At 42.1% G+C, this 25,578-nt stretch overlaps 1 protein-coding gene across 1 annotated transcript; it reads left to right on the forward strand.

Moving 5' to 3' along the window:
* Nucleotides 1-1,928: 1,928 nt before the first annotated feature.
* On the forward strand, nt 1,929-24,043 carry ifih1 (interferon induced with helicase C domain 1). Its single transcript, XM_007889844.2, has 16 exons — nt 1,929-2,495; nt 3,497-3,671; nt 4,392-4,577; nt 7,843-7,944; nt 14,438-14,667; nt 15,703-15,925; nt 16,890-17,095; nt 17,839-17,955; nt 18,741-18,864; nt 19,293-19,514; nt 20,260-20,516; nt 21,084-21,233; nt 21,766-21,927; nt 22,340-22,530; nt 22,885-22,978; nt 23,398-24,043. The coding sequence occupies exons 1-16, from the start codon at nt 2,049-2,051 to the stop codon at nt 23,575-23,577; spliced, it is 3,066 nt and encodes a 1,021-aa protein (XP_007888035.1). The 5' UTR covers nt 1,929-2,048; the 3' UTR covers nt 23,578-24,043.
* The last annotated feature ends 1,535 nt before the right edge of the window (nt 24,044-25,578 follow it).

The raw sequence follows: 25,578 nt of genomic DNA on the forward strand, positions 1-25,578 counted from the left end.
TACTGGTCTGTCATATTGAGAGGGCATACTTAATAGAGGGAGGTGTGCACCAGTGGGCCGATCAAATTCCCCACCCCTCCCCCACTCCCCACCCCCACACCCTACACCCCCACACCTCCTCCCCTCACCCCCCACACCCCCTCCCCCCACCCCCCCCTCCCCCACACCTCCTCCCCTCCACCCCCCCTCCACCCCACACCCCCTCCCCCCACACCCCCTCCACCCCACACCCCCTCCCCCCCCACCCCCTCCCCTACACCCCCACACCCCCTCCCCTCCACCCCCTACACCCCCATACCCCCACACCCCCTCCCCTCCACCCCCCACACCCCCTCCCCCCACCCCCCACACCCCCTCCCCCCACCCCCCACACCCCCTCCCCTACACCCCCACACCCCCTCCCCTCCACCCCCATACCCCCACACCCCCTCCACCCCCCCACCCCCCACACCCCCTCCCCTCCACCCCCCCCACCCACACCCTCCACCCCCCCACCCCCACACCCCCTCCCCTCCACCCCCCCACCCCTCCTCCCCCCACCCCCCACACCCCTCCCCTCCACCCCTACACCCCCACACCCCTCCCCTCCACCCCCCCACCCACACCCCTCCACCCCCTACACCCCCACACCCCCTCCCCTCCACCCCTCACACCCACACCCCTCCACCCCCTACACCCCCCCACACCCTCCCTCCCCCCACCCCCCCACACCCCCTCCCCTGTGACTGTGTGTTTTGTGGGCGAGACTGCCGGTAGCTGCTGGAGTTCAAAAGCTCCTTTTGAGTGCCTGTGCGTAATGGCACGTCAATGGCAGTAATTAAGAACCCATGGTATAAAAATAGCTGTAGCGTTTGCTGTAAGTATGTGTTGTTACACCAGGAACAGAGCTGGTGAGCAAAATCTATACAGTTAAGAGTCAGCACTGCATTAACATCCTATAGCTGGAATTCACCAATACTCAAGCAAGTTGATGATAAACACCCCAAAGAATATATCATTGAAGTGGATCCTTCCCAAGTATGATGTGTCTTCTGTAACTGCTTCTGACTCGCCCACAAAATACATAGTCACTCCACTTTACAGTATATTCTGTGAAGCGCTTTGAAACGTCTCTAAGATGCGATATTCAATCCCAGGCAGAGGGCGAAACCTCGGGCAAGTTTCCTTACTCCACACAGAGCCTAATAATAATCCCTCCAAAACCAAAAACAATAATAAATTGGTCATTTTCAAACCACAACTGTTTGTGGGACATTGCTGTGCGCAATTGGCGGCCGCGTTCGCCCACAAATATACAGTCAATTCACTTTACAGTGTGTTCTGTGAAGCGCTTTGGGACGTCCTCCCGACGTGAAAAGCACTATATCAAATGCAAGGATTATTATTTATTATTATAGATTCAGAGTGAACAGCAGGTTATAAGTTTTTTTTAAAAATCTGTCTACGGCCAGAGACGGGCATTAACAAGGGCATAATCAGTTAATGACTGCCATCAACTTAGCTGCAGCCTCCAACCTTAAAAATATTCCTTAAATTCCTCAATACAAAACAGAAAAACTTATTTTCATATATTTTTTAAAAAACTCCATATCGTGTGCTACAGTATTTGCTGATGTTGTTAGACTTGCAATTTCAGTCTTTGGGTTGGGGGGAAATTGGTTGTTGTGTTTACATGAGCTGGAGAACAGAAACCTGGCCTTCACACTAACTGTTGTAGTTCAGAGTTGCCTCCCTGCATTAGCTCATCAGAAATTCCTGCTCCCCGTCTCTGTCTCTCTCCAACACTGCTTTCATTACGTTACCAACTGGAATCAAAACTGAAACCCAGCTCCTTAAAGGGGAGCGAGCTGGCTTGCAGGAAGCAGCACTGGTTCAGCACGATCAGTGTCACTGAGCAGAGAGAGGAGAGGGAGGGAGAGAGAGACAAAGTATATTGAAGATTTTATTTCAGATTTCCAGCATCTGCAGTATTTTGGCTTTTATTAAGGTATATTGAGGTGTGAGGCTGGCTGGTTTCTGTAGGCAGGACACACACACACACTGGCAGGATGAGCTTGGACAACCAACAAATCAGGCTGGGGCTCATAGAGTGTTTCCGCAGTCGGCTGGTGGCCATTGTCCAGGCAGAACCATTGCTAGACTTCATCACCTTCATCCCAGCTGCGGAGAGAGAAGAAATCCGCTCTGTGGGTCGTCAGAATGGAAACCAGGCGGCTGTCCACCTCCTGCTCAACAAGGTCAACACAAACTCAGGGGTCGAAGGCTGGTTTGGAGAGTTTATCACAGCCCTGAACAGAACAGGGTGTTCTCATGGAGCTGCTTATGTCACCCCCGAGGCCTCTGACCTGGTCTCCCCCGAGCTGGAGGCTCGCAACGACCTTGAAGTCAAGCTCATCATCTGCCTGACACCAACTGTCATCGACAACCTGTCCCCAGATGAGGTCTCTGTACACTGTTGCGCTGCAGATATCTTAACAGAAGATGACAAGGAGAAAGTAAGTAGCATTTTATTTTCACTCCTGCCTAACGCAGGCACAATCTGCCATTGAATTTCATTTGGAATGCATCATAGCTTTGGGCCAACACCCAATTAGTGATCCACTGTCAACTAACTTCATACTATTTTGCAGCTGTACAAAGAGCATCCCTTGTTTATGCTGCCATTTGCCAGGTCATATCAGTTCTGACGCTAGTTACTCAAAGCAGGAAGTAGAATGTAAATGTCTCACTCCCAATGTGTCTTGCTGGGATTGAGGTTAGCTCTGTGCCTGTATAGTCAACTGCTGAATAGTGTGAGATTTGTTCATATAATTAAAGTTTCGCTCACAAAACACAGTCAATCTACTTTACAGTATATCCTGTGAAACGCTTTGAGACGTCTCAAACACGTGATAAGACACTATATCAAATGCAAGGATTAATATATCTTTTCTAAAATATGTACTACTGTTTTAGTGGTACAAACTGTCATGACATAAATGACTGGAAATGAAGGTTTTATCTTGTAAAGTACATTAACTGCCTGGTTATTTTGTCCTCCTGTAACTGTGGGACGATGCCTGAATTGAGCATTTGAGCATTGGCACAGTTTATTAATAATAACAATAATAAAATCCTTTCATTTGATATAGGGTTTTTATCACGTCTTCGAGACGTCTCAAAGCGTTTCACAAAATATACTATAAAATCAAATGACTGTTTTGTGGGTGAAAAGCAGCAGCCAATTGCGCACAGCAGCGTCATAATAATAATGCAGAATGTCTTACTGCCATAACGATAATGCAATAACAACAATTGACATGAACACAGACCTTTTCACGTCGGGAGGACGTCCCAAGGCGCTGGACAGTCAGGGGTTTGGACCCGAGCTGGGGGTTGGGATCAGGAGGGGTGGAGGGCGGGGAGAGTAGGGGTAGGAGGGTGGCCTGCTCCTGCAGATTGTATAGATGTGTTGGGTGCCATGTTTGCTGATGCTAATCCAAAGCCTCGTATTTAGATCTTAAGTGAAATGAAACAGCGTGGAAAACAAGCAGCAACTCGGGAGTTACTCAGTAGAATAGTGATGAAGCCTCCTGGCTGGTTCTCCAAGTTCTTGGATATTCTGAGAAAGTCTGGCCATGAGGACCTGGCAGAAATACTATCTGGTGATGATAGTTCACTTGACATTGCAGGTAAATAATGAAATATCGCTGTTATTAAATTTCATAATAAGTAAATTTCATAATAAATATTAAAATATATCACTAACATTAAATAATATGTTTAAACTGTATTAATCAATATAAAGCTATATTGCTTGCAGTGCATTTGCTTATTAAGATACATATTGGAACCTTATTTATTTACTGTTATTTATTTATTTATTTATTTACTGTCACGTGCACACCATCTCTCACGCTCTCGTCCTCTCTTTCTCACCCACTCGCTCTCATTGTGGAGTCCTGTAGCTCAGTGGTTAGAGCACTCGCTTTGCAAGCGAGAGACCTGAGTTCAATTCCAGGCAGAGGGCGAAACCTTGGGCAAGTTTCCTCACTCCACACAGAGCCTAATAATAATCCCTCCAAAACCAAAAACAATAATAAATTGGTCATTTTCAATCTACGACTGTTTGTGGGACATTGCTGTGCGCAATTGGCTGCCGCGTTCGCCCACAAATATACAGTCAATTCACTTTACAGTGTGTTCTGTGAAGCGCTTTGGGACGTCCTCCCGACGTGAAAAGCGCTATATCAAATGCAAGGATTATTATTATTATTATTATTACTGTTGAAATGGTGAGGTCATGGAGTTATAAGGTTGACCTGCAATACACAGTCAATTCACTTTACAGTATATTTTGTGATCTTTGAGGTTGTATTATTTATTATTTATCATAATTATTTGTTGCCCAGAACCAGCAGACCTGGAGAACACGGTAAATGAGGCCGACACAGAGCAATCAGTCCAGAAGGTTGACCAGACAGACCAACTGTATGTTAGCCCCGCGACTGATGGAGAAATTTGCCTAAGGAGTGAGGAGTCTGATGAAAACCCTGCACTGCTGGACACATCCCTGTTGGATTCATCCGTGAATTCAGGTAAGAATGGCAGCAACAGGTATTTTCAGTAACCTTGATTAAATGGCGGATAATAATAATAATAATAACCCTTGCAATTGATACAGCGCCTTATCACGACCTCAAGACGTCTCAAAGTGCTTCATAGAATATACTGTAAAGTGAATTGACTGTATATTTTGTGGGTGAAACGCGGCAGCCAATTGCGCACAACAGCGTCCCACAAACAGTCGTGGATTGAGTGACCAAATTATTATTAAAACATTTTGAAAGGATTATTAACCCCAGAAAGGCAATCCGCCAATCGACTAACAACTGGGTTCCTATTTACTGCTAGGTTAAACAGAGACGTGGGGAGTAAGGAAACTTGCCCAATGTTTTGTCCTAAGTAATAGAATCCACAGAAAACTCCCTGCCAAGTGTCATATAGAGGCAATTGGAACAAAAGAATTCCAGCAGCAAACTAGTGTGAACGAACACATCAGAGAATGCAACCGAATAATACAAATGTTGAAATGGTAAAGGAAACTGAAATCAAAACCAATGTTATGAAACCAGAAGAAAGGATCATAGATGTAGGTAATTTCCCCAAGTCACAATTACTGGGCCTTTCCAGGGAAGTGATATGTTGTTGCTGAATTGCGGACATCAGGATTATTATAATTCTTGAGAATTAGCCCCCCCCCCCCCCGGCCCCCCAGCATAACCGCTCCTGATCTTGTGATAAAGGGAAATGGCATGGCACCGCTCCCTTTGCCTATTAGTTAATGAGTAATTTACTCTTCTTTGGATACACTTACTCTCGTTTGTGCCAGCCAATTAGTAAATTGTACAGTAAAGTAAAACTGATAAATATAAAGCTTATTCCAAGACAGAAACAACCCCATTCATTGGCAGAACATCTTGTCAACTCAATTCCCAATTCCAGGTTGACAACCTCAAAGATCACAGTGTCACAGCTGATCAGGGTAACATTTGATGCCTTGACAATGTGCTATCTGCCACTCTACCCAACACACTGTGTGGAAGCTACCCAACAGGTTAGCAGCTTTTACTAATGACTAATGTCAGGCTCCAGGAGTAAACACGCTAATCTTAAACATCAAAGTACTTTTAAATAAGGACTTTGCGTTATGTTTTGATTCGTGAATATTAGTCAAATGGAGTGCCCTGGTTTCCATTCATATCTGAACCGGAATGAAAGTTAGTGCCACTGTCACAACAAACCAATCAGCTGCTTCTTCCCGTCCCAGCACTTCTTTTTAAAAAAAAGAGCTAGCTATCTGGTTTATATATAAACACAATTCTGTGCTCCGATGCCCTGATTACTTGGAATAAAATAAACAATTTGGTTTCATTGGAAGCTGTAGTGCCAGTACACTTCTGTGTATTCCTTCCCAGATATGAAATAGGTGGAGACCTGTAACTCAATGGTTAGAGCACTCTCCTCGCAAGCGAGAGATCCTGGGTTTGATTCCCGGGCAGGGGGCGAAACGTTGGGCAAGTCTCCTTACTCCACACACGCCTCTGTTTACCAGCATTAAGTAGGAACCCGGTTGTTAGTCAATTGACGGATCATTTTCTGTGGGTAAATAAATAATAATAATTTGGTCACTCAATGCACGACTGTTTGTGGGACGCTGCTGTGCGCAATTGGCTGCCGCGTTTCACCCACAAACTATACAGTCAATTCACTTCACAGTGTATTCTTCGTGAAGCGCTTTGAAACGCTTTGAAGACGTGATAAGGCGCTGTTTCAAATGCAAGGGTTATTATATTGGATAGGTATATAGTGGGTGGCAGCCAAGGCGGGGTGGGGGGGGGGGTTAAGGGGAAAAACATGATCAAAAAGGTAAGTTTCAGCAGAAGTAGAAGAAATATGTATTGACAATGAATCAAGTGTCACATTTTAATGTCCGTCTTTCTGGTACAGTCGTTAAAATTATTGGCAAAGTGATCATGCTTTTCAATCTAGCCAAATTATTTCTAGAACTGATCGATCATTGCGCGGATACAAATTCAGGCAAACTCTCGCAGAATTCAGAAAGGTGCATTAGTGCAACTTTTGAATAGATTGGAATTAGGTTTCATTTGGTGTACGCTCTGCATTCTGTCAAGAGATGGTGCTGTTTTCACATGTTGTAGATGTGATTACATTTACATATCAGCTGAGGGAGCACTTTGCTGCTTAAATTACATCCCCCAAAAATATATACTGTATTTTACATTTAGCTCCTGTTAACCCTGCAAGCCAAAGCTCAAGAGGTAGGGTGGACCTAGCAGCGGGAAAGCCATTGAGAGAAATGCCAGACAGCGCTCTCAATGGCAAGCTATGAAGTCCTGTAACTCAGTGTTTAGAGCGCTCGCCTGATAATAATCCCTTAAGAAAAAAATAATATATCAGTCACTCCAGTCTATGACGGTTTGTGGACGCTGCTGGGCTCAATTGGCTGCCGCGTTTCACCCACAAAATGCAGTCGCTACACTTTATGCAGTATGGTCTATGAAGCCCTTTGAGACGTCTCGAAGATGTGAAAAGCGCTATATCAAATGCAAGGATTATTATTATGTGGGTTTAGCTGGTTAGACTCCAGCAGTTACCCCAATGCACACTTTGGAGTCCCCAAGCCTTGGCTCCTGCCAACCTGCACCAAATACCATGATATTGTGATTTGCCGGCTTATAAAATGAGGCTGTGAAACAATGTGTTCAGTTTCGGGCCCCGCACCTCAGGAAAGATATATTGGCTCAGGAGAGGGTGCAGAGCAGATCCACCAAAATGATACCAGGGCTCAAAGGGTTAAATTATGAGGACAGGTTGCATAAACCTGGTCTGTATTCCCTTGAGTTCAGAAGGTTGAGGGTGATCTGATTGAGGTCTTAAAAATGATAAAGGGATTCAACGGAGTAGCTACAGAGAAACTATTTCCTCTGGCAGGGAATCCAGAACAAGGGGGGCATCATCTTAAGATTAGACCCAGGCCATTTAGGAGTGAAATCAGGAGGCAGTTTTTCACCCAAAGTGTAGTAGAAATCTGGAACTCTCTCCCCCAACAGCCTGTGGATTATGGCTGGATCCATTCACCTTTTCAAGACTGAGGTGGATAGATATTTGTTATGTCAGGAATAAGGGATACGGGGCAAGAGCGGGTAATTGGAGTTCAGGTACAGATCAGCCATGATCTAATAGAATGGCTTGAGGGGCTGAATGAATGGCCTTTTCCTGTTTCTATGTGCCATGTTTGATATTAAATACAGATTTTTTTCCTTCCTTCTCCCCCCACAGAATCATCCCAGCATTCAGTAGCTACAAATAACCACAGTTTTAATGACAGTCTTCCAGAGAGTGGAAGCTGCAGCATGTCTGGAGGGGAGACCTCCTATTCGGGTAAGATTGTGAAAGTGGTGGAACGCAAGAAACTAATAAGATGTTTCTTTACTCGCTTGTGCCGAAATAAACCCGCGTTAGCCAATTAAACACGTGCTCAATCCGCAAATGTTTTTGGGACACTGCTGTGCACAATCGGCTGCCACATTTCGGCCACGTTTTTTTGAAGCTCCCTTGAGATGTGTTAAGGCACTATATCAAATGCAAGGATTATTATTATAACGCTGAATTCTTTACATTTTCAAATGTTCCATTGATGTGCTGTACCAGAATAATCCACACAGAGGCAATGCAGTATTAGACACACAAGTTGTGGAGTACTGAACATCATATAAAACTCATACACGGAGATCTGCTTGAGGTGTGGTCTAAGGCAGGAGGAATATTATCACATCTGCTTCTATTGGAATACCCCATGCTCATTAAAACAACGATGACAACAACAACAAATTACATTTCTATCTGGCCTTTCACTTCAGGAGGACATCCCAAGGCAGGAATTTGGACCCGAGCTGGGGGTTGGGATCAGGAGGGGTGGAGGGCAGGGAGGGTGGAGGGTAGGAGGGTGACCAAAGGGGTGGTCGAAGAAGAGGGTCTTGATACAAATAAACAGCAAGAATATTACATCTCACTATCAGAGAGTATTATCGGAATCGAGCCCCCACCCTCTGTGACGGTTTCTAGTCCGGTTCCTGAGCCAGGGAGGTCCGCAGTATCCCAGGGCACTCAGTGCTGATGACAGCACAGCTCACCCCGGCTGATCGGCAGGACCTGGAATCCTCCCACTCAGTTCGTGGTGACCCTGCAGCCAAAGCCCTAATGGATAGAGGTCATCATGAGAGTGGAGAGGAGAGAGTGCTGGCTGCCCTGCTTTCTGTGTTGCTATATACATAATTGGAAAGCTATAAAAACAAGTGAAAGGTAGTCACATTTTTATTGCAGCATTTCATGCTATAAAAAGTAACAGAAAATAGAAATATTGGCATTTACGTTTATGGTCGGATAAATCTTTGAGTGCCATCGCTTTGTTGACACATGTTTGTGCTTGCTTTACTTCAGGACATTGCCTTACCTACACTTAAATAATAACTTCTGACATGTTCATTCGCAAAGCTACAAGAAAGCTTAGCGTTGCTGCTTTATATGATGGGTGCCATTTACATGACTATGGTTCTGGTAACACTGTCATATATATATAGGTGATAGATATCATGACCCAAAAGTGTACGACAGGTCTGATCAGATGTAATGAATGCACTGAAGAAGATTGAGTCTGATTGTTTCTGCCATGTTGTGGAGTCCTGTAGCACAGGGGTTCAAGCCCTTGCCTCGCAAGCTGGAGACCTGGGTTTGATTCCCGGGCAGGGTGAAATGTTGGCCAAGTTTCCTTTTTCCACACTCCTCAGTTTACCTAGCAGTAAGTAGGAACCTGCTCTTTAGTTGTTTGGTGGATGGCTTTTCCGGGTGTACTAAACCCTTTTTAAAAAAATTTGGTCACTCAATCCACGACTGTTTGTGGGACACTGCTGTGGGCCTACAAAACACGCAGTCACTACACTTTGCAATATATTTTGTGAAGCACTTTGAGACACCTCAATGACGTGATAAGATGCTATATCAAAATCAAGGATTATTATTATAATTACTTTTTAATAACTGATAGAAGGCAAACAGCAAGTTAAATATCATTTTTCAGTATTTTTCTAGCCATTCCTAGAATTATATTGTCCCTCGCTCTTGCTATCATCCCCATCTTTAATGTTTTTTTGATGAAGGAATTGTAAATCTTAAGTGGAAACATTGAGTACTGCCAAATGCTGTAAGGTCAGATATTTCATCATACCATATGTTGTGTCAGGAAAAGATAGATAGTAAGTAGCTTGAAGACATTTAGTTTCCTGCATTTGCAGGGGATAATTTGAACCTTATGAACTAATATTTTTATAAGATTTTAAGGCGAAATGTGGGTGACAAAAAATTTGTGGAATGTAATCTTTTACCAAACATATTGTGTTGCGAGGCTTGGTTTGGTGCGATAAGGTAGGATACACAGTGAGCAGCAAGTACTCTTGAAAACTAGCCTAGGTTGATGGCAGAAAAATCTCTGTCACTCTGCCAGCTGTGAAGGTCCAAGGTAAGAGGTTTGTGTGGTCTCAACCCACTTCCTAATTGGTGTGAGTTCATCCTTTACCCTCCCTCCCCCCTCCAACAAAAAAACTGCCCCAACATGTCTCATCTCTTGCATACTCATTGGATGGCTGGAGTGAGAATCTGCCAGATTTCCACTAGAGGTGGGTTCAGGCAGATTGTTGGCATAGACTAGGGGGAGCTGGATTCTGTAGTTAGCTTTGCTATAGTTGGATGCTGGGCATCAAAATGGAAATCGCTCCCATTGCACAGCACTGACATTCTTTCCCCTGATCACCACAGGAATATATTCTCTTTTCCACCCAAAGCACACAAGATTAAAGTTATATTGAAATTGCTATCAAGCGGCTCATTTGTGGTTTGATATTGGCACAACGCAATGTTTTTTTTTTAAATTGCTGATTAACACATTTTCTTTCTATTTGACAGGTAATTATGCCACAGTTTTCAGGTTGACCTCTCTGCCTCTCTCTGCTGGATTAGTATATCCTGTGGTTAGAGTTTGCAGTTGCTAAGTGACACTCAGTACATAAACACTACCCAATATCTACATGGAGACCTGTAGCTCAGTGGTTAGGGCATTCGCCTCGCAAGCGAGAAGACCTGGGTTCGTTTCCTGGGCAGGGCAAAATGTTGGGCAAGTTTCCTTACTCCACACAACTCCGTTTACCTAGCAATAAGTAAGATTGTTAGTCAATTGGTGGATCACGTTTCCGTTTTTTCATCCCAAAAGTTAGAGATGGTATCCAGAACCTTTGATTAATGGTGGACTGTGTGTGGGGAGTACATAAAAGGGAATTCATATTTCCAGGCCTATATCTTGGCTACAGGATCTTCCCAAAAGTTTAACTTGATATGTGATAAGCTAAACTATCTGTAAAAGTTCTTAATTTGATGACATTGTTGACCGAATTAATACTCGTGTCAATCTCCCTCAGCTGTAAGCGCTTTCACCTTTGAGTCAGAAGCTCGTGGATTCAATCTCTATTTCAGGACCTGAGCTTGTGGTTTAGGCTGACACTGCCAACGTGGTAGGCACTGGAGGAGCTTTGCAATGTATATAGGGCCCTTCACACCGGGTAGCAATCTGTCTGTCATTCGGACGAGATTTTAAACCAATAATAATAACAATCCTCGCATTTGATATAACTCTTTATCAAGACGTCACAAAGCGCTTCACAGGATACACTGTAAAGTGAATTGATTGTATATTTTGTGGGCGAAATGCGGCAGACAATTGCACACAGCAGTGTCCCACAAACAACCGTGGATTGAGTGACCAAATTATTATTTTTTTAAATTTTGAAGGCATTATTACCCCCGGAAACGTGATCCAGCAATCGATTAAAAACCGGATTCCTATTTGCTATTAGGTAAACAGAGGCAGGTAAAACCAAACAAAGGTTTGTTTATTTAGTTTCAGTAAAACTAAAGCAAGGTGGTTACACTGAAGCAAACAGGGTTAAGCTGGTCAAAGGTTTGTTGTGAAGGACAATCAGGAAGTTCCTTCCAGTGAGGCTCCGATGATTTACAATTGTGATAAAGATAAAGCAAACATCAGCTTACTTTGAAGTGACCTTTACAAACTATTCACATCAGCACATTTTCAGAGTTCATTGCCTTGTGCCCCTTTGCTTTGCTTGATAGGTTAACCTTCCCTTAATATATGATAATCATGATAAGATTATTCATCTATTTAGATGGGATTTACGAGCAATGAATTGGTTTACAGGGTTGTCGAGACTTTTAAAACGCAACTTTTAGCCAGTCATGTTCAGGTAAGAGAAGCTCATTGATCTATTTAGCCTACGATACCTAACTTCCCCAAAGATACCTTCAAAACCACTTTGTATCAATTGTTTGAATAAGGTTTATCAGCTCCAAACATTTTAATTTCATTGTCGAGATTCGAAACACAGCTTTTGAACGTCTTAATATGTGTACGCATCATCCCCAATATTGTTAATCATTTTGTTCTTTCCCTCAGCCACAAATAGAAATTGTGTTATGTCATTTACAATCGTTATTGTTGTTGCCGTTGAGTAATTAAGTGCTACTTTTCAGGGAATATGTGGGAAATAGAGTCAAATCCATTCTGACAGGTTGCTTGTGGCAATATAGTCAAGGTAATTGATTCTTGATCTAAAGACTGATCTCTAGTGACACCTGAATGCATTAATTTGCGCACCATTTCATTCTTGTGTCTGTCAGGAACCAAAGGTGCAAATTATTTTCATTTGCCCTTCAGAAAAAATAAACCTTATCTTTTAATAGAAAATCAACCATGGCTTAACTATAATAATAATAATCATCCTGGCATTTTATATAGCACCTTATCACGTCTTTGCGACATCTCAAAGTGCTTCATTGAATACGCTGTAATGTGAATTGAATGTATATTTTGTGGGTGAAACATGACAGCCACAAACAGTCGTAGATTCGGTGACCAAATTATTATAATTTTTTTCAAGGGATTTACAATTCACAGTTCTTTTAACTTGTACTTGCACGGATCATGTTGTGCAATAATAATGCGGGTTTGTCAGTTAATATAAATAGAGGGAAAGAATTGGCCTGAACTAGAGGAGACTGTGACCTATGGAATGTTATCCAAGGTTGATTTGTACTTAAAAGCAGCGTAATGTTTGTTATATCTATTTCACAATTCTTTAACATGCCTTTAACACCAGTTAACCACTACTGCACTAGTTGTAAAAGGGAAGAGACTTCCTCCCTGTATCCTGACCATCAATCCCCAAAGTAAAATTGGTCATTCACTTCATGGCTGTTTGTTGCTGTGCACAAATTGGCTGCCGCATTTGCTTCAGAGCGAAATCCTGTGTGTGAAGCGCTTGGAGACATCCTCCTGACATGAACGGGACTACAGTATATCAAAGGCAAGGATTATTAATACAAAGTTTGAGGAAAAGTCACAAAAAGCTCCCAACTTGTTTGTAAAGTAAAATCGTAAGAACTTCCAGCCATTCCGTGTCATTTTCATGACATGACTGTGCTGCAACGGATACACAGCTCTGAGGACCTGCCAAGGGAGGCGAAAGCTTTTGGAATGAAAGCCCTTCAAGAATTCTCCCAAGGTCCTGCACCATTCCTTGTTCCCTTTCTCAGAGGATTGATTTACAAAGCGCAGAGATTAATCCTAATGTAATTCTATGTCGTACTAAATCCTCTGCAGATAAAATGATCACCATTTCAGTATGTTTTTGGCCAACACAAGAGAAAATCACAGGAGCTTAACATCTTGCATATTGCTGAGGCTTTTTATTAGGATTCTCAACAGCTGTATCCAACAACATCTTTTTACCATTACCCACAGTATAAAGTCAGTCGTTTGCAGCTGACTTTGTGATGATGTTACCGATCAGTGACTCTCACTGTGACTGAGCTGTGAACGATTACAGATGCAGATTTTTAAAAGTCAGTGGTTTGAGTCTAGTGCAAGCTCTCCTGCTCCTTAGCATAAAAACATAAGAATTTGCTAGACAAAAGATGACCAAATTCACCTTCCACCATCCTGGCAGTCGCTTGCACGTGGTCCTGTCCCAAACTTGACAAAAAAGTCTTCCTTTTCATTGTTTCATTCTGATGCACTCCCTTGGGTCCAACAGCAGTAATTCCACTGGTAGATTTTAAAAAGCTGAAGAACCTAAATTTCCCGCAAAATTACAAATTTACAAAATTACAAGTGGAGTCCTGTAGCTCAGTGGTTAGAGCACTCGCTTTGCAAGTGAGAGACCTGAGTTCAATTCCAGGCAGAGGGCGAAACCTCGGGCAAGTTTCCTTACTGCACACAGAGCCTAATAATAATGTCTCCAAAACCCAAAATAATAATAAATTGGTCATTTTCAATCTACGACTGTTTGTGAGACATTGCTGTGCGCAATTGGCTGCCGCGTTCGCCCACAAATATACAGTCAATTCACTTTACAGTGTGTTCTGTGAAGCGCTTTGGGACGTCCTCCCGACGTGAAAAGCGCTATATCAAATGCAAGGATTATTATTATTATTAAATGAAAGTTTACCTTCCTTCCACATTTTCAAGTCGCGCCTGAAGACCTTCCTTCTCAACTGTTCCTACGGTCACCTCCCCCTTTCCCCCCGGCTCAGTGTCGTGCTCCGCCACTGTCCAGCGCTCTGGGACACTGCCCTGTGTGAGGGGGCGCTGTGTAAATGCAAGTTGTTGTTGTTGTCTGTTTGTTCACACTGGGTATGTTGGTCCACTGACACATCAGTAAACATGGTGTAAAACATTCTGTGTCAGCCTTGCTGTCTATCTGGCAATGTCATCTCATGCTCTGAATCAAAGCTGTTTATGTAAATGTTCCAGATTCAGACGATGAGAGCACACGAGGGGGGAGAGGGTCACCGGTTCCCGAGATCAAGCTCAGAGATTATCAGCAGGAAGTGGCAGTTCCCGCTCTGGAAGGTAAAAACATCATCATCTGCCTCCCCACAGGCAGCGGGAAAACCAGAGTGGCTGTCTACATCACCAGGCATCACCTCAACAACATGAAGTGTCAGGGCAAAACCGGCAAGGTCATCGTGCTGGTCAACAAGGTAAATTATTCTGGGGGAGGCTACATGGCTCTTAAGGGGACCATTTGGAGTGGGGGGTGATCACCGAGTTTTCTAGCTCAGTGGTTAGAGCACTTGCCTCGCAAGCAAGAGAACCTGGATTTGATTCCTGAGCAGGGCGAAACGTAGGGCAAGTTTCCTTAACCATCACTTCAATCCCCGACTGTGGAAGGAATGTATATGTAGATGTAACTAAAAGGCACTTGTTATTCTATTTATCCAACAACTCATAGATGTTACATCAAGTTTTGTAAAATGTGTCTCTCGTGCATCTGACTGTTGTGACAAAAATAAGGTGAGGAAGTGACCTCAACTCTGGGGCAAAGAATAACTATTCCCAACAGACAAATATAAGTCATGAAGAAGCCATCTTCAAAGTAGTACTTTCAGGAAACCTGTGTCTCACTGTGTAGCCGTCATTGTGTTTGGAAAATTCTATACCTTACTGTGCACAAAGGGTCTCTGATATTAAGTGGGAGGTGAAGAGTTGGCAGTCAAGTGATGATTGGTTGGCAGTCACGTTTCACCCACAAAATATATACAGTCAATCCATTTTACAGTGTATTCTGTGAAACGTTCTGAGACTTCTTGACGTGATAATCAAATGCAAGGATTATTATTATTATTACCATCATAGGACAGATTGGCACTGAAACCTATTGACGTATGACCAATACTTGCTGATCACCTTAAGAAATTCTATACTTGCACAACACAACCAAGTTTGCTAAATTTACACACTGCGAAGAATGGTTTCTATAGACCTTCACCTTTCAAGAAAACTGTTTGACTGAATATAAACTGAAAAATTAATATCCTTCAGTCAGAACATCATAGTTGCGTTCAGCTACAAGTGACTGTTTGACGTAACTCATACTCTGGACAAGTCATATTAAATGTATGCTCCCAACAGATACGACTTGTGTGCGGTTTACTATAGTCTAGTCGTATTCTAGTTGAATTAGATCAGCAAAAAAATGTACCAATAAATATGTTTTGATTTGGGATGTTCTCCAGGTGCCTTTAGTGGACCAGCATTTCCGTAAGGAATTCAACGCTTTCCTGAAGGATAAATACAGCGTCAGCAAAATAAGTGGCGACACCCAGCTAAAGATCTCCTTCCCTCACGTGGTCCGACAGAACGACATCATTATCTGTACAGCACAGATTCTGGAGAATCAGCTGGCTGGGCTAAATTGCGATGATGAGGATGATGATGATGACAGCCTGAAACTCTCTGGTACCTGTTTGTTTGTTGTGAATACATCATTTGAAATCGTTTGCACTTGTCTAACTGGTCATTTTAAGCTCCTGTCATCAAATTTTGCCGTGTGATTTTTGACGGCTTTTATTCTTCATTTTCCACCTCAACAACAACAGATGATATTGTGATATTTCCCATTGGAAGGATGTACCAAGGCACTGGACAGTCAAAGGTTTGCATCTGAGCTGGGGGTTGGAATCAAGAGGAGTGGAAGGTAGTAGAGGGGAGGTGAGATGGTGGAACGGTACGGTCAAAGAGAAAGATCTTGAGACGTGAATCCAATCAGATGTGCTTTGTGGTTCCTTGTGTTGGTGCTCAAGAAGAGATAGGTAGGTACTTGAGAAGTGAGGGTATTGAGGGAGATGGAGGAAAGGGGAGAGTTTAGGCTGAGGGAGATAAGGAGGTGTCACCTTAGAAATAGAACAGTGGCGATTGCTCATGAGCCCAATCCTGGATCCCGTTTCCATATTCCTGCATAAGGAGTTCAGTCCAGACTTAATCTTTAAATAAGATTTCTGTGGCAGATGTTTCTGCATATTCCACTGGAAGTCAACAGAGACCAAGGGTGTTTTCTTCATGTTTTATTGCATTCCAAGGCTAACATTTCGGGTAAGGTTGCTGACCTATCACTTGATGGATCACTAACTGGTGTGTGATGTCTAACTAGTTCCACATGTTATTAACCACTTTGTTTTTTGAATGTTCTTTTCTTGACACAAACCACTTCAGAAACGTTACTTGATGGAAAATTGTTTGTTATCTTTCCCATTTTAACGGCGACTGATTTATTTTGGCCAAATAGAGACTATAAACTTGCGTGTTTTCACTATGTCATGAATATGGATGAAAATACGTTTGGTAAAAATTTTAACCGCAGTTTAATGATGCTGCAATGTTCTGACTTTAACGGAATTAATTCTTAATACTTTGTTCTTACCAGATTTCACGCTGATAATAATTGACGAGTGTCACCACACCCAGAAGGAAGGTGTGTACAAGAGCATAATGACCCGATATATTGAACAAAAGCTGAAGAACAAGAAGGGGGATGTGATTGAGCCCCTTCCACAGATTTTAGGATTGACGGCATCGCCTGGCGTGGGTGGGGCAAAGAACAGAAAGGCAGCACAGTCTCATGTCTTACAAGTAAGGATTTGTATGTTTACGTGAATAGAATAACACAGGATAAATCTACAACAGTTAACTCGAAAAATACAAATAATAATAATAACAATCCTGGAATTTGATATAGCGCTTTTCACATCTTCTCGACGTCTCAAAGTCCTTCACAGAATATACTGTAAAGTGAATTGACTGCATATTTGTGGGCGAACGCGGCAGCCAATTGCGCACAGCAATGTCCCACAAACAGTCATGGATTGAAAATGACCAATTTATTATTGTTTGGTTTTGGAGGGATTATTATTAGGCTCTGTGTGGAGTAAGGAAACTTGCCCAAGGTTTGGCCCTCTGCCTGGAATTGAACCCAGGTGTCTCACTTGCAAAGCGGTGCTCTAACCACTGAGCTACAGGACTCCAGCCTTCTTGTAACCCCATCAGTGGAGCTAGCACTTCAAATCATTACAATTCTAATAATAATTTGGTCACTCAATCCCTGATTGTCTGTGGGACACTGATGTGCACAATTGGCTGCCGCGTTTCGCCCACAAAATGCACAGTCACTACACTTTACAGTACATACTCTGAAGGCGAGCGCTCTAACCACCGAGCTACAAGACTCCACATTTTGTCGCAAATTCCATTACAAATTGAAAACTTTTGATGAAGGTGGTTGCTCATCGAGGAAAATTGGGCAAAGGACAAAATTATATTCTTTGAGCATTTATTTGGATTTAACTAAGAGATTGTGCTCTTTTTGGGTTTCCTAGATTTGCGCAAACCTGGACGCCTATCGAATAATGACTGTACAGAATTTCCAGAAACAGTTAAAAGATCAAGTGAAGGAACCTGTCAAAAAGATGGAGATTGCAGAAGAAAGAAGAGAGGTACAGACATTGAGTTGCTAACATTTCCCTTAAAAGGCAGCAGAATTTATTTTCATTTACAACTGATCCTAACTTCCTTAAGAGTGTGTTCTTTTGAGTAGGAATTTTGTTATCAAGTGGTCTGCTCGTAAGAGCTGTTTTTAATAATATTATAACAATAATAATCAACTTTCCATTATATTTGAATAAGATGGAAGGAAGGAAGCAAGCAAGCCAAAATATGTGCTGCCACACCAGACCTGTCTCTTGTGTTAATCTTTTTGGACATTTATATTTCCTATCACTTAAACCTTTCTTTTTTTTATTTTAATTCCAGTGAATAATTGCCTCATTAGTAGTTCAACTAGAGGTGAACTCTTATTGTCAGATCCAAATTTCCCAGCTTGGCTCTTGATACCGAGTGACTGGGAATATTCCTGTGACCGATTTGCTTTCCCCCTTGATATTTGCAATGGTTCAAAGTATACGACATCTGTCAGATCAGATGGTGCCCAAACTGGTAATAACGGCTTTCAATCTGTTCTCAATTCCTTCCTCTCCTCTGTTTTTTTTTCATTTTCATTTAGTGAAATAATCGATGGCAATTGAGAATGAATGAAACCTAACATTTTACTTAACATGTTATATAAATGACAATCTAATGAACGTTAGATATATTAAATATATCAAATAACCAGAAAAAGGTATCAAATACGTTATATCAAATAAGCAGATAAACGTTAAATGAATAGGAGACTGTATAAGTTACCAAAGTAATGGAAATTCATTTCTCCACACATTTTAAGGATCCTTTTGGAGATCGAATCAAGCAAATGATGAACAAAATCCACACTTTTCTTGAGCAAGCAGCGACCACAGATTTTGGAACTCAGTCTTACGAGCAATTGATTGTACGAATGTGTTCTACAGGTTAGATTAAAGTCTTCATTTACGTCGACAGTAATCAGTGATTCACAGTTCTTTCTTTATACGGTGATAACATAACTTGTTCCAATTTAAAGAGTCATTGGCTGGTTCATTAGGGAAACAAATAAAATTGTTATAGAAAGATTGATATTGCAGAGTGCATATACAACAACAATTTGTACTTATATAGCGCCCTTCACACAGGGTAGTATCCTGGAGTTCTTGACAGTGGCGGAGTCTGACCCCGAGCCGGGGGGAGAGGGAGGGGGGAGGTGACAGTAAGCACGATCAAAAGTTTCGGTGCTTAGTGGCTGAAGGCACGAACACCGATGGCAGAGCAGATGAGGGACACAGATGTGTTTGTTCGTGACCTTATCAAAGATAAACAGCAACCCAATAACATTGTGTATCTCCCCCCCCCATCTCCACAGGGGCAAAAGAAGAGAATCGTAAGCTCAGGGCCTGTGCAGAACACTTAAGGAAATATAACGATGCTCTGGTGATTAATGATACCATACGGATGATTGATGCTTATAATTATCTCACAAATTTCTACGAAGAGGAAATTCGCAAGAAGATGACAGACGATGATGAAGATGACCCCAAGTCAAAGTTAGACCAAACGGATAGATTTCTCTTTCAGTTATTCAATGGTAAAAAAGAACACTTTTAGATAAGAATGAAATTGCAAAAATAATCACACACCTTCTCTTAGAAATCTGACTATAAAAGTGAATCCGTTTTTCTGGGGAAAACTGCAACTTGGGGTGTTTAATAGGATCAAAAGCCAAGAACGATTGATCTGGGAAATGGAAATATCATTTGGCGCATGTCCTTTTCTAAGATTGGAGGTTAACCAAATTGAAACAGAGGAAAGTGCACATTGCTTTTTATCCAGGGCAGATTTCATCAGCAATGTTGCCTCTAGAATCATGGAATCTTACAGCACAGAAGGAAGCCATGCAGCCCATCACGCCAGCTCTTTGAGAGAGCTACCAACTAGTCCCACTCCCCCCTGCTCTTACCCCAGAGCCCTGTATATTTATATATCGATTTATCTTTCTAATCTTCCTAATCTATGTATCTTGTCAATGCCCCCACCCTTTGGAACTCCATCCCACAGTCCCTTGGCCTCGCTCCCTCCCTCGCCTCCTTCAAGGCACATCTGAAGACCCTCCTCTTCAACCTTGCCTTCGGTCACCCTCCTACCCCGACCCTCCCCGCCCTCCATCCCTCCTGATCCCAGCCCCCGGCTCGGGTCCAAATCCCTGACCATCCAGCACTTTGGGACATCCTTCCGACTGTGAAAGGTGCCGTGTAAATGTCATCTGTTGTTGTTGTTGTTGCTGTTGTAATTCATTACCAATGAAATCCCTTTGCTATTGCTCTCATTGGCAGAAAACCAAAAGGAACTTCAAACAGTGGCTAAAGAGCCTCAGTATGAGAATGGAAACCTGGCCAAATTACGGAAGACAGTTCTTCAGGAGTTCACCAAAAAGAAAGAGTCTCGAGGCATCATCTTCACAAAGACACGACAAAACACACACGCACTACACGAGTGGATAGAACAGAACGAGAAGTTCACAGAAGTTGGGATCAAGGCTCATTACTTAACTGGGGCTGGGAATAACAGTCAGTACAAGCACATGACACAGGTAAAACCCCTTGATGGAGCTGCTTAAAGTAGTGGCTAAAAACTGATCATTTCATTGCTATTCCGATTAGACGTCCATTCATATAACTTAGCTGTCAGTGAAGCGTTAGGTCCCTAGGAGATTGTGGCTATGTCACACCTCATGCCCCAGTGACTGGTTTGCACTGCCAGGTCCTGCTGATGAGCCAGGCTGAGCTGCGCTGTCATCAGCAGTGAGTGCCCTGGAATACTATGGATCCGCGTGGCTCAGGAACTGGACTAGAGACCAGCACAGAGGGCTGGCTCGATTCTGACATTCTGTTGCCAGGCATGTCACCTTGAGACCAGTTCGCTGCAAGGAGACCCTTACATTAAAGTCTGTGAAGTGCTTTGAGACGTCTCGAAGATGGCATAAGGTGCTATATCAGATGCAAAGATTATTATTATTAATATTAAGAGCAGTAACATGTCCATTTGTGAATACAGATCTTAACAGACATTTCTACAGTCATATCCATAAATTCCAGCTGTATGTTTGTTCAGCATTGTCCCACGTTTTTGACTATTCCATGTGTATACTTTGGAACAGCACGAACAAAAGGAAGTGCTGAATAAATTCCATGATGGGGAGATAAACCTCCTGATCGCAACAACGGTAGCGGAGGAGGGTCTGGATATAAAAGAGTGCAACTTTGTAATCCGCTACGATCTCGTGACCAATGAAATCGCCATGGTACAAGTAAGTTCATTTGGTAAAGTTTTTACTTAGTGAGGGCCTCGTGTTAGTTACTTCACTGGGTTGATGTTAAACCATTTGCTTTATGGCACTACATTGTTCCAAAGTAAAATACAGTAAACTTCAAACAAGTCGTATAGAATTGGGACCATACATTTGATATGACTTACACAAAGTATGAGTGATGTGAAACTTATAGAAAATTCAATGGGCCTTGGGCTGAGGCATAAGGGAGATGGGCAAAGGCGAATTGGAGTTGAGTGACAGATCAACCACGAGCTAACAGAATGGTGGAACAGGCTCGAGGGGCTGAATGGCCTCCACTTGTTCCTATATCAACCTATGTTCCCAGTCAAGCACTGTCATGCACTCCGGGACACTCCTCGGCGCTATATCAATGCAAGTTGTGCTTGTTTATCCTAGTTGTACGACTTAAGTCATTCTATGGTTTGTACAGATCAGACTTATGCAGGTTTTACTGTATTGCTGCGTTGAAGTCTTTTTCCAATCGTTCACTGACTCTGTTCATTCACAGGCTCGAGGCAGGGCCCGATGTAACGACAGCACTTATGCTCTGGTAGCTTTAGACGGGTCAGGAGTTGTTGATCGCGAGTTCGTTAATGAATTCCGCGAGAAAATGATGTACAAAGCCATTCAAAAGGTTCAAGAAATGTCAGCAGATGATTACAAGAAGCAGGTAATGTGCCTCGCTGTGCGCAATTGGCTGCTGCGTTTCACCCACAAAACACGCAGTCAATTCACTTTACAGTGTATTCTGTGAAGAGCTTTGAGACGTCTCGAAGACGTGATGAGGCGCTGTATCAAATGCGAGGATTATTATTATTATTATCGCCTGAAGTATCTTTAGCGCATAAGCAATATCTTTGTGTTTCCCTTTCCAGAAACATGACATTTCCGGGTTACGGAGGGAGTGGGTGGGCCAGATGTAATGGAGGGGTTGGGGGAGGGTTGGGTGGGGGGTGAGATCGGCCCGCGGGCTGTATCTGGCCTGCAGGCTGCCAGTTGGGCCATCCAAAATTCTAGGCAACGATCAATATGCAATTCTACAGAAATCTTGTAATTGTTATGATGTTTGTACAAATTGTTAGGTGGAAGAACGACAGATACAGAACATAATGGAACTGAAGATGAAGAGGAGGAAGGATTTTGCGAAGAGAATACAAAGTGATTACTCTAAAGTGGCTTTCCACTGCTATGGCTGTAGCAAACTTGCCTGCTCTGGGAAAGATGTCCAAGTCATTGAAAGCATGCACCACGTCAACATCACAAAGGAGTTCAAGTAAGATCTCATTAAACCTTTTCAAACTCCATCAAAAAAAAATAATATAATAACCTGGTCACTCTGTAAAGCACTTTGAGACGTCTCAAAGACATGATAAGCTGCTTTGTCAAAGCAAGATTATTATTATTAAAACAATATTTTGCAAAGATAGACCAAAACCAGGTGAATATCATTGTTATAAAAGGAGACTATTCTTTTCAAAAGAGAAAACAAAATATACATTTAAAGCCAATTTACTCTATTAATGATACAGATGATCCTGGTCTGATTAAACTGTAGAATAAACCCTTTGTGTTTAATCTCACTAAAGTAAATCAGAATTGTAATGACTATATCTTCCTTCCATTGCAGAGACTTGTACGGTGTGCGAGAAAATAGAGCTTTGCAAGAGAAAAGTTTGGATTATCAAACAAACGGAGAGATCTACTGCAAAGAATGTGCACAGGTAAAGTGTCCATTCAGTCCATTGATTTAATTTCACCAAAGAAACCTGGTTGTTAATTGATTCCCAGGCAGATCAGAGTGAAACATTAGCCAAGTTTCCTTATTCCACACACCTCTGTTTACCAGCAGTAAGTTGGAGCCCAGTTGTTAGTCAACTGGCGGGTTGCTTTTCAGTGATAATAATCCCTTCAAAAAAAAATTTGGTTACTCAATCCATGACTGGGACGCTGCTGTGTGCGATTGGCTGCCGAGTTTCGCCCACAAAATATACAGCCAATTCATTTCACAGTATATTCTGTGAAGCACTTTGAGACGTCTCGAAGACGTGGTAAAGAGTTATGTCAAATGCAAGGATTATTATTATTATATATTCCATCATTAATCGTTGCAAAAGAATGACTGTTTATCTTTTTTTTAAAGACATGGGGATCGATGATGGTGCATCGTGGAGTCAATTTGCCTTGTTTGTCAATCAAGAACTTTGTCGTGTACATCGATGAGAAGCATCTTCAGAAACAGACATACAAAAAATGGAATGAAGTACCCTTTAGGCTTCCCAAATTCGACTTCATCAGTTACGCTGCTGGCTCAAATATTTAATCCAGTTTGTGCAATGAATGCCCTGAATACTTAAGTCATTATTATCTTAAAAGTTAACTGTGTGACCTCAGCCCTGCACTGTGATCAGCGGCAGATATTTAAATGACAGTATGTTTTCCTGTTCCAAATTAATAATCAAGCACGTTGAATGATTCTATACAGTGTATTGTTAGACTGAAGTTAGACCCAATTAATTCTGGCTATTGGAGGCATCTTTCCAATCATTCTTTCAATGTGTAACTCTCTTTGCTGCATATCAAATGGCCAAGGCAATATAGCTGCATTTTTCACTGCGTTTAGTGAACGTAATGAATTTTTTAATTTGAATGTTTCAAGGCTGAATTCATAGGACATGAAACAAGTGTGGAATGGGATTAAAGAACAGCAGGATATTAGAGCCTGCAGCAGATTTTTGCTCTGTTCTGGGTCAAACCCAAAGGGAAATAAAGTGCAATTGCCTATTCTACATTACAGTGTTTACATTGCTGATCTGGATTTGTTGAATTCAGGACTTAAATCACAATGAACTGACAAACTGTCTGGATTCTTTTCTGGTTTGAGAAGGTGAATTTTAAAATGGAAAGTTGCAGTTGGGAAAAAATGTAAAAAAAAAACTTCCAGCTTTTGTGTTGTTACTTGAGCTGTTAGTTGAGTTCTCGTGTTGCTGTTGGGGGCGGCTTGGGACATCCTCCCGACGTGAAAGGCACTGTACAAATGTAATTTGTTGTTGTTAGGACTGGCTGTCACAAATGCAAAAACTCTTTAAACCTCAAATAGCTCCATACTGAATGCTTCGCGTGATCCAGTTGTGATTACTGGCTTCGGTTTTATTGTCTCCTCTCTGGTTCTGGTGCCACAAGATAAATACAGTTGGAAATAAATTGTTTTATTTAATAACCTTGTTTTCTTTAAAATTAAATGTTGATTTTTTTTTGTTAAAATGTCCATATTGCCATGTGTGGTTTAGAAACTGTGACAATATTTTGCATTTCCCTGCAATCATAAATTATACCATATATAGTTTGGGACACGACATGTCAGGTAACTGTTTGGATAGTGGAAGGAGAACTAGATGGACCTTAGCCTTCTTTCGTCAGCAAATTCTTATGTTCTTACCATAAACACACATTTAATTTGTAATGTATTTTAAAGGTATACCACCTGAACAAAGCCATGAACACTATTAAGGCAAGAGAGAAGAGCAAGAGAAGTTTCTTACTTTGTTGCTATCCCCTATTCAAACTTGCAATGGGAAACAAAAGACATCCAATAATATTATTCCAGTCCTAAATGTAATGACCAGGTGTGGGCAAAATGACAAGAGCACTATGGCTTTCTCGGTGTAAAACAGCTGTAGTGTTCAAAGCCAAAGACAATTACCGTATGTTATTTGTGAAAGGCCACAAATGTGAAAGACCATAGCGAGTGCTCTAACCGCTGAGTTACAGGACTCCATGATCAGGTATTTATCACCTGCACCTTAATTACAGTCAAGGAGCTGCAATTTGTAAACCTTTGGCTCCTGAACTATAAACCCTTTGCTGACTATTTGCATTTAAATCCTTAATACTGTGCGACTATGATAAATTAAGAGCTGATCTACTGAATAAGCAAAGGTTTATTTCCCCCCCCCATCCCCATATAATGAAAAATATAATTGTGTGGTTTGCGGTACATTTCAGTAAAGAATTCTATAACACTTGATATTTAGTTAATACAAAGTTTTTAAATCATAAAAAATGTTTGACATATATGCTACAGAAAATATGCTTTTTTACTTCTGAGAGGTTTTCTTGGAAGGGGAATGGGGGGAAGGGCACTAAACCAGGTTACAAATCTGACGACAACAACAAATTAGATTTATATCGTGCCTTTCATGGCAGGAGGACGTCCCGAAGTGCTTCCAGAGACCAGAGAATGCCTCTTCCCCTGCGTGTAATCTCTCCCAATGTAGTTCAGGGTTTCTCTGTTGGCTTCTTTCTGTCATTTTAACAAGCCCAT

This window comes from Callorhinchus milii, unplaced genomic scaffold (genome assembly GCF_018977255.1).
Source record: "Callorhinchus milii isolate IMCB2004 unplaced genomic scaffold, IMCB_Cmil_1.0 Scaffold6, whole genome shotgun sequence".
Classification (NCBI taxonomy): Eukaryota; Metazoa; Chordata; class Chondrichthyes; order Chimaeriformes; family Callorhinchidae; genus Callorhinchus; species Callorhinchus milii.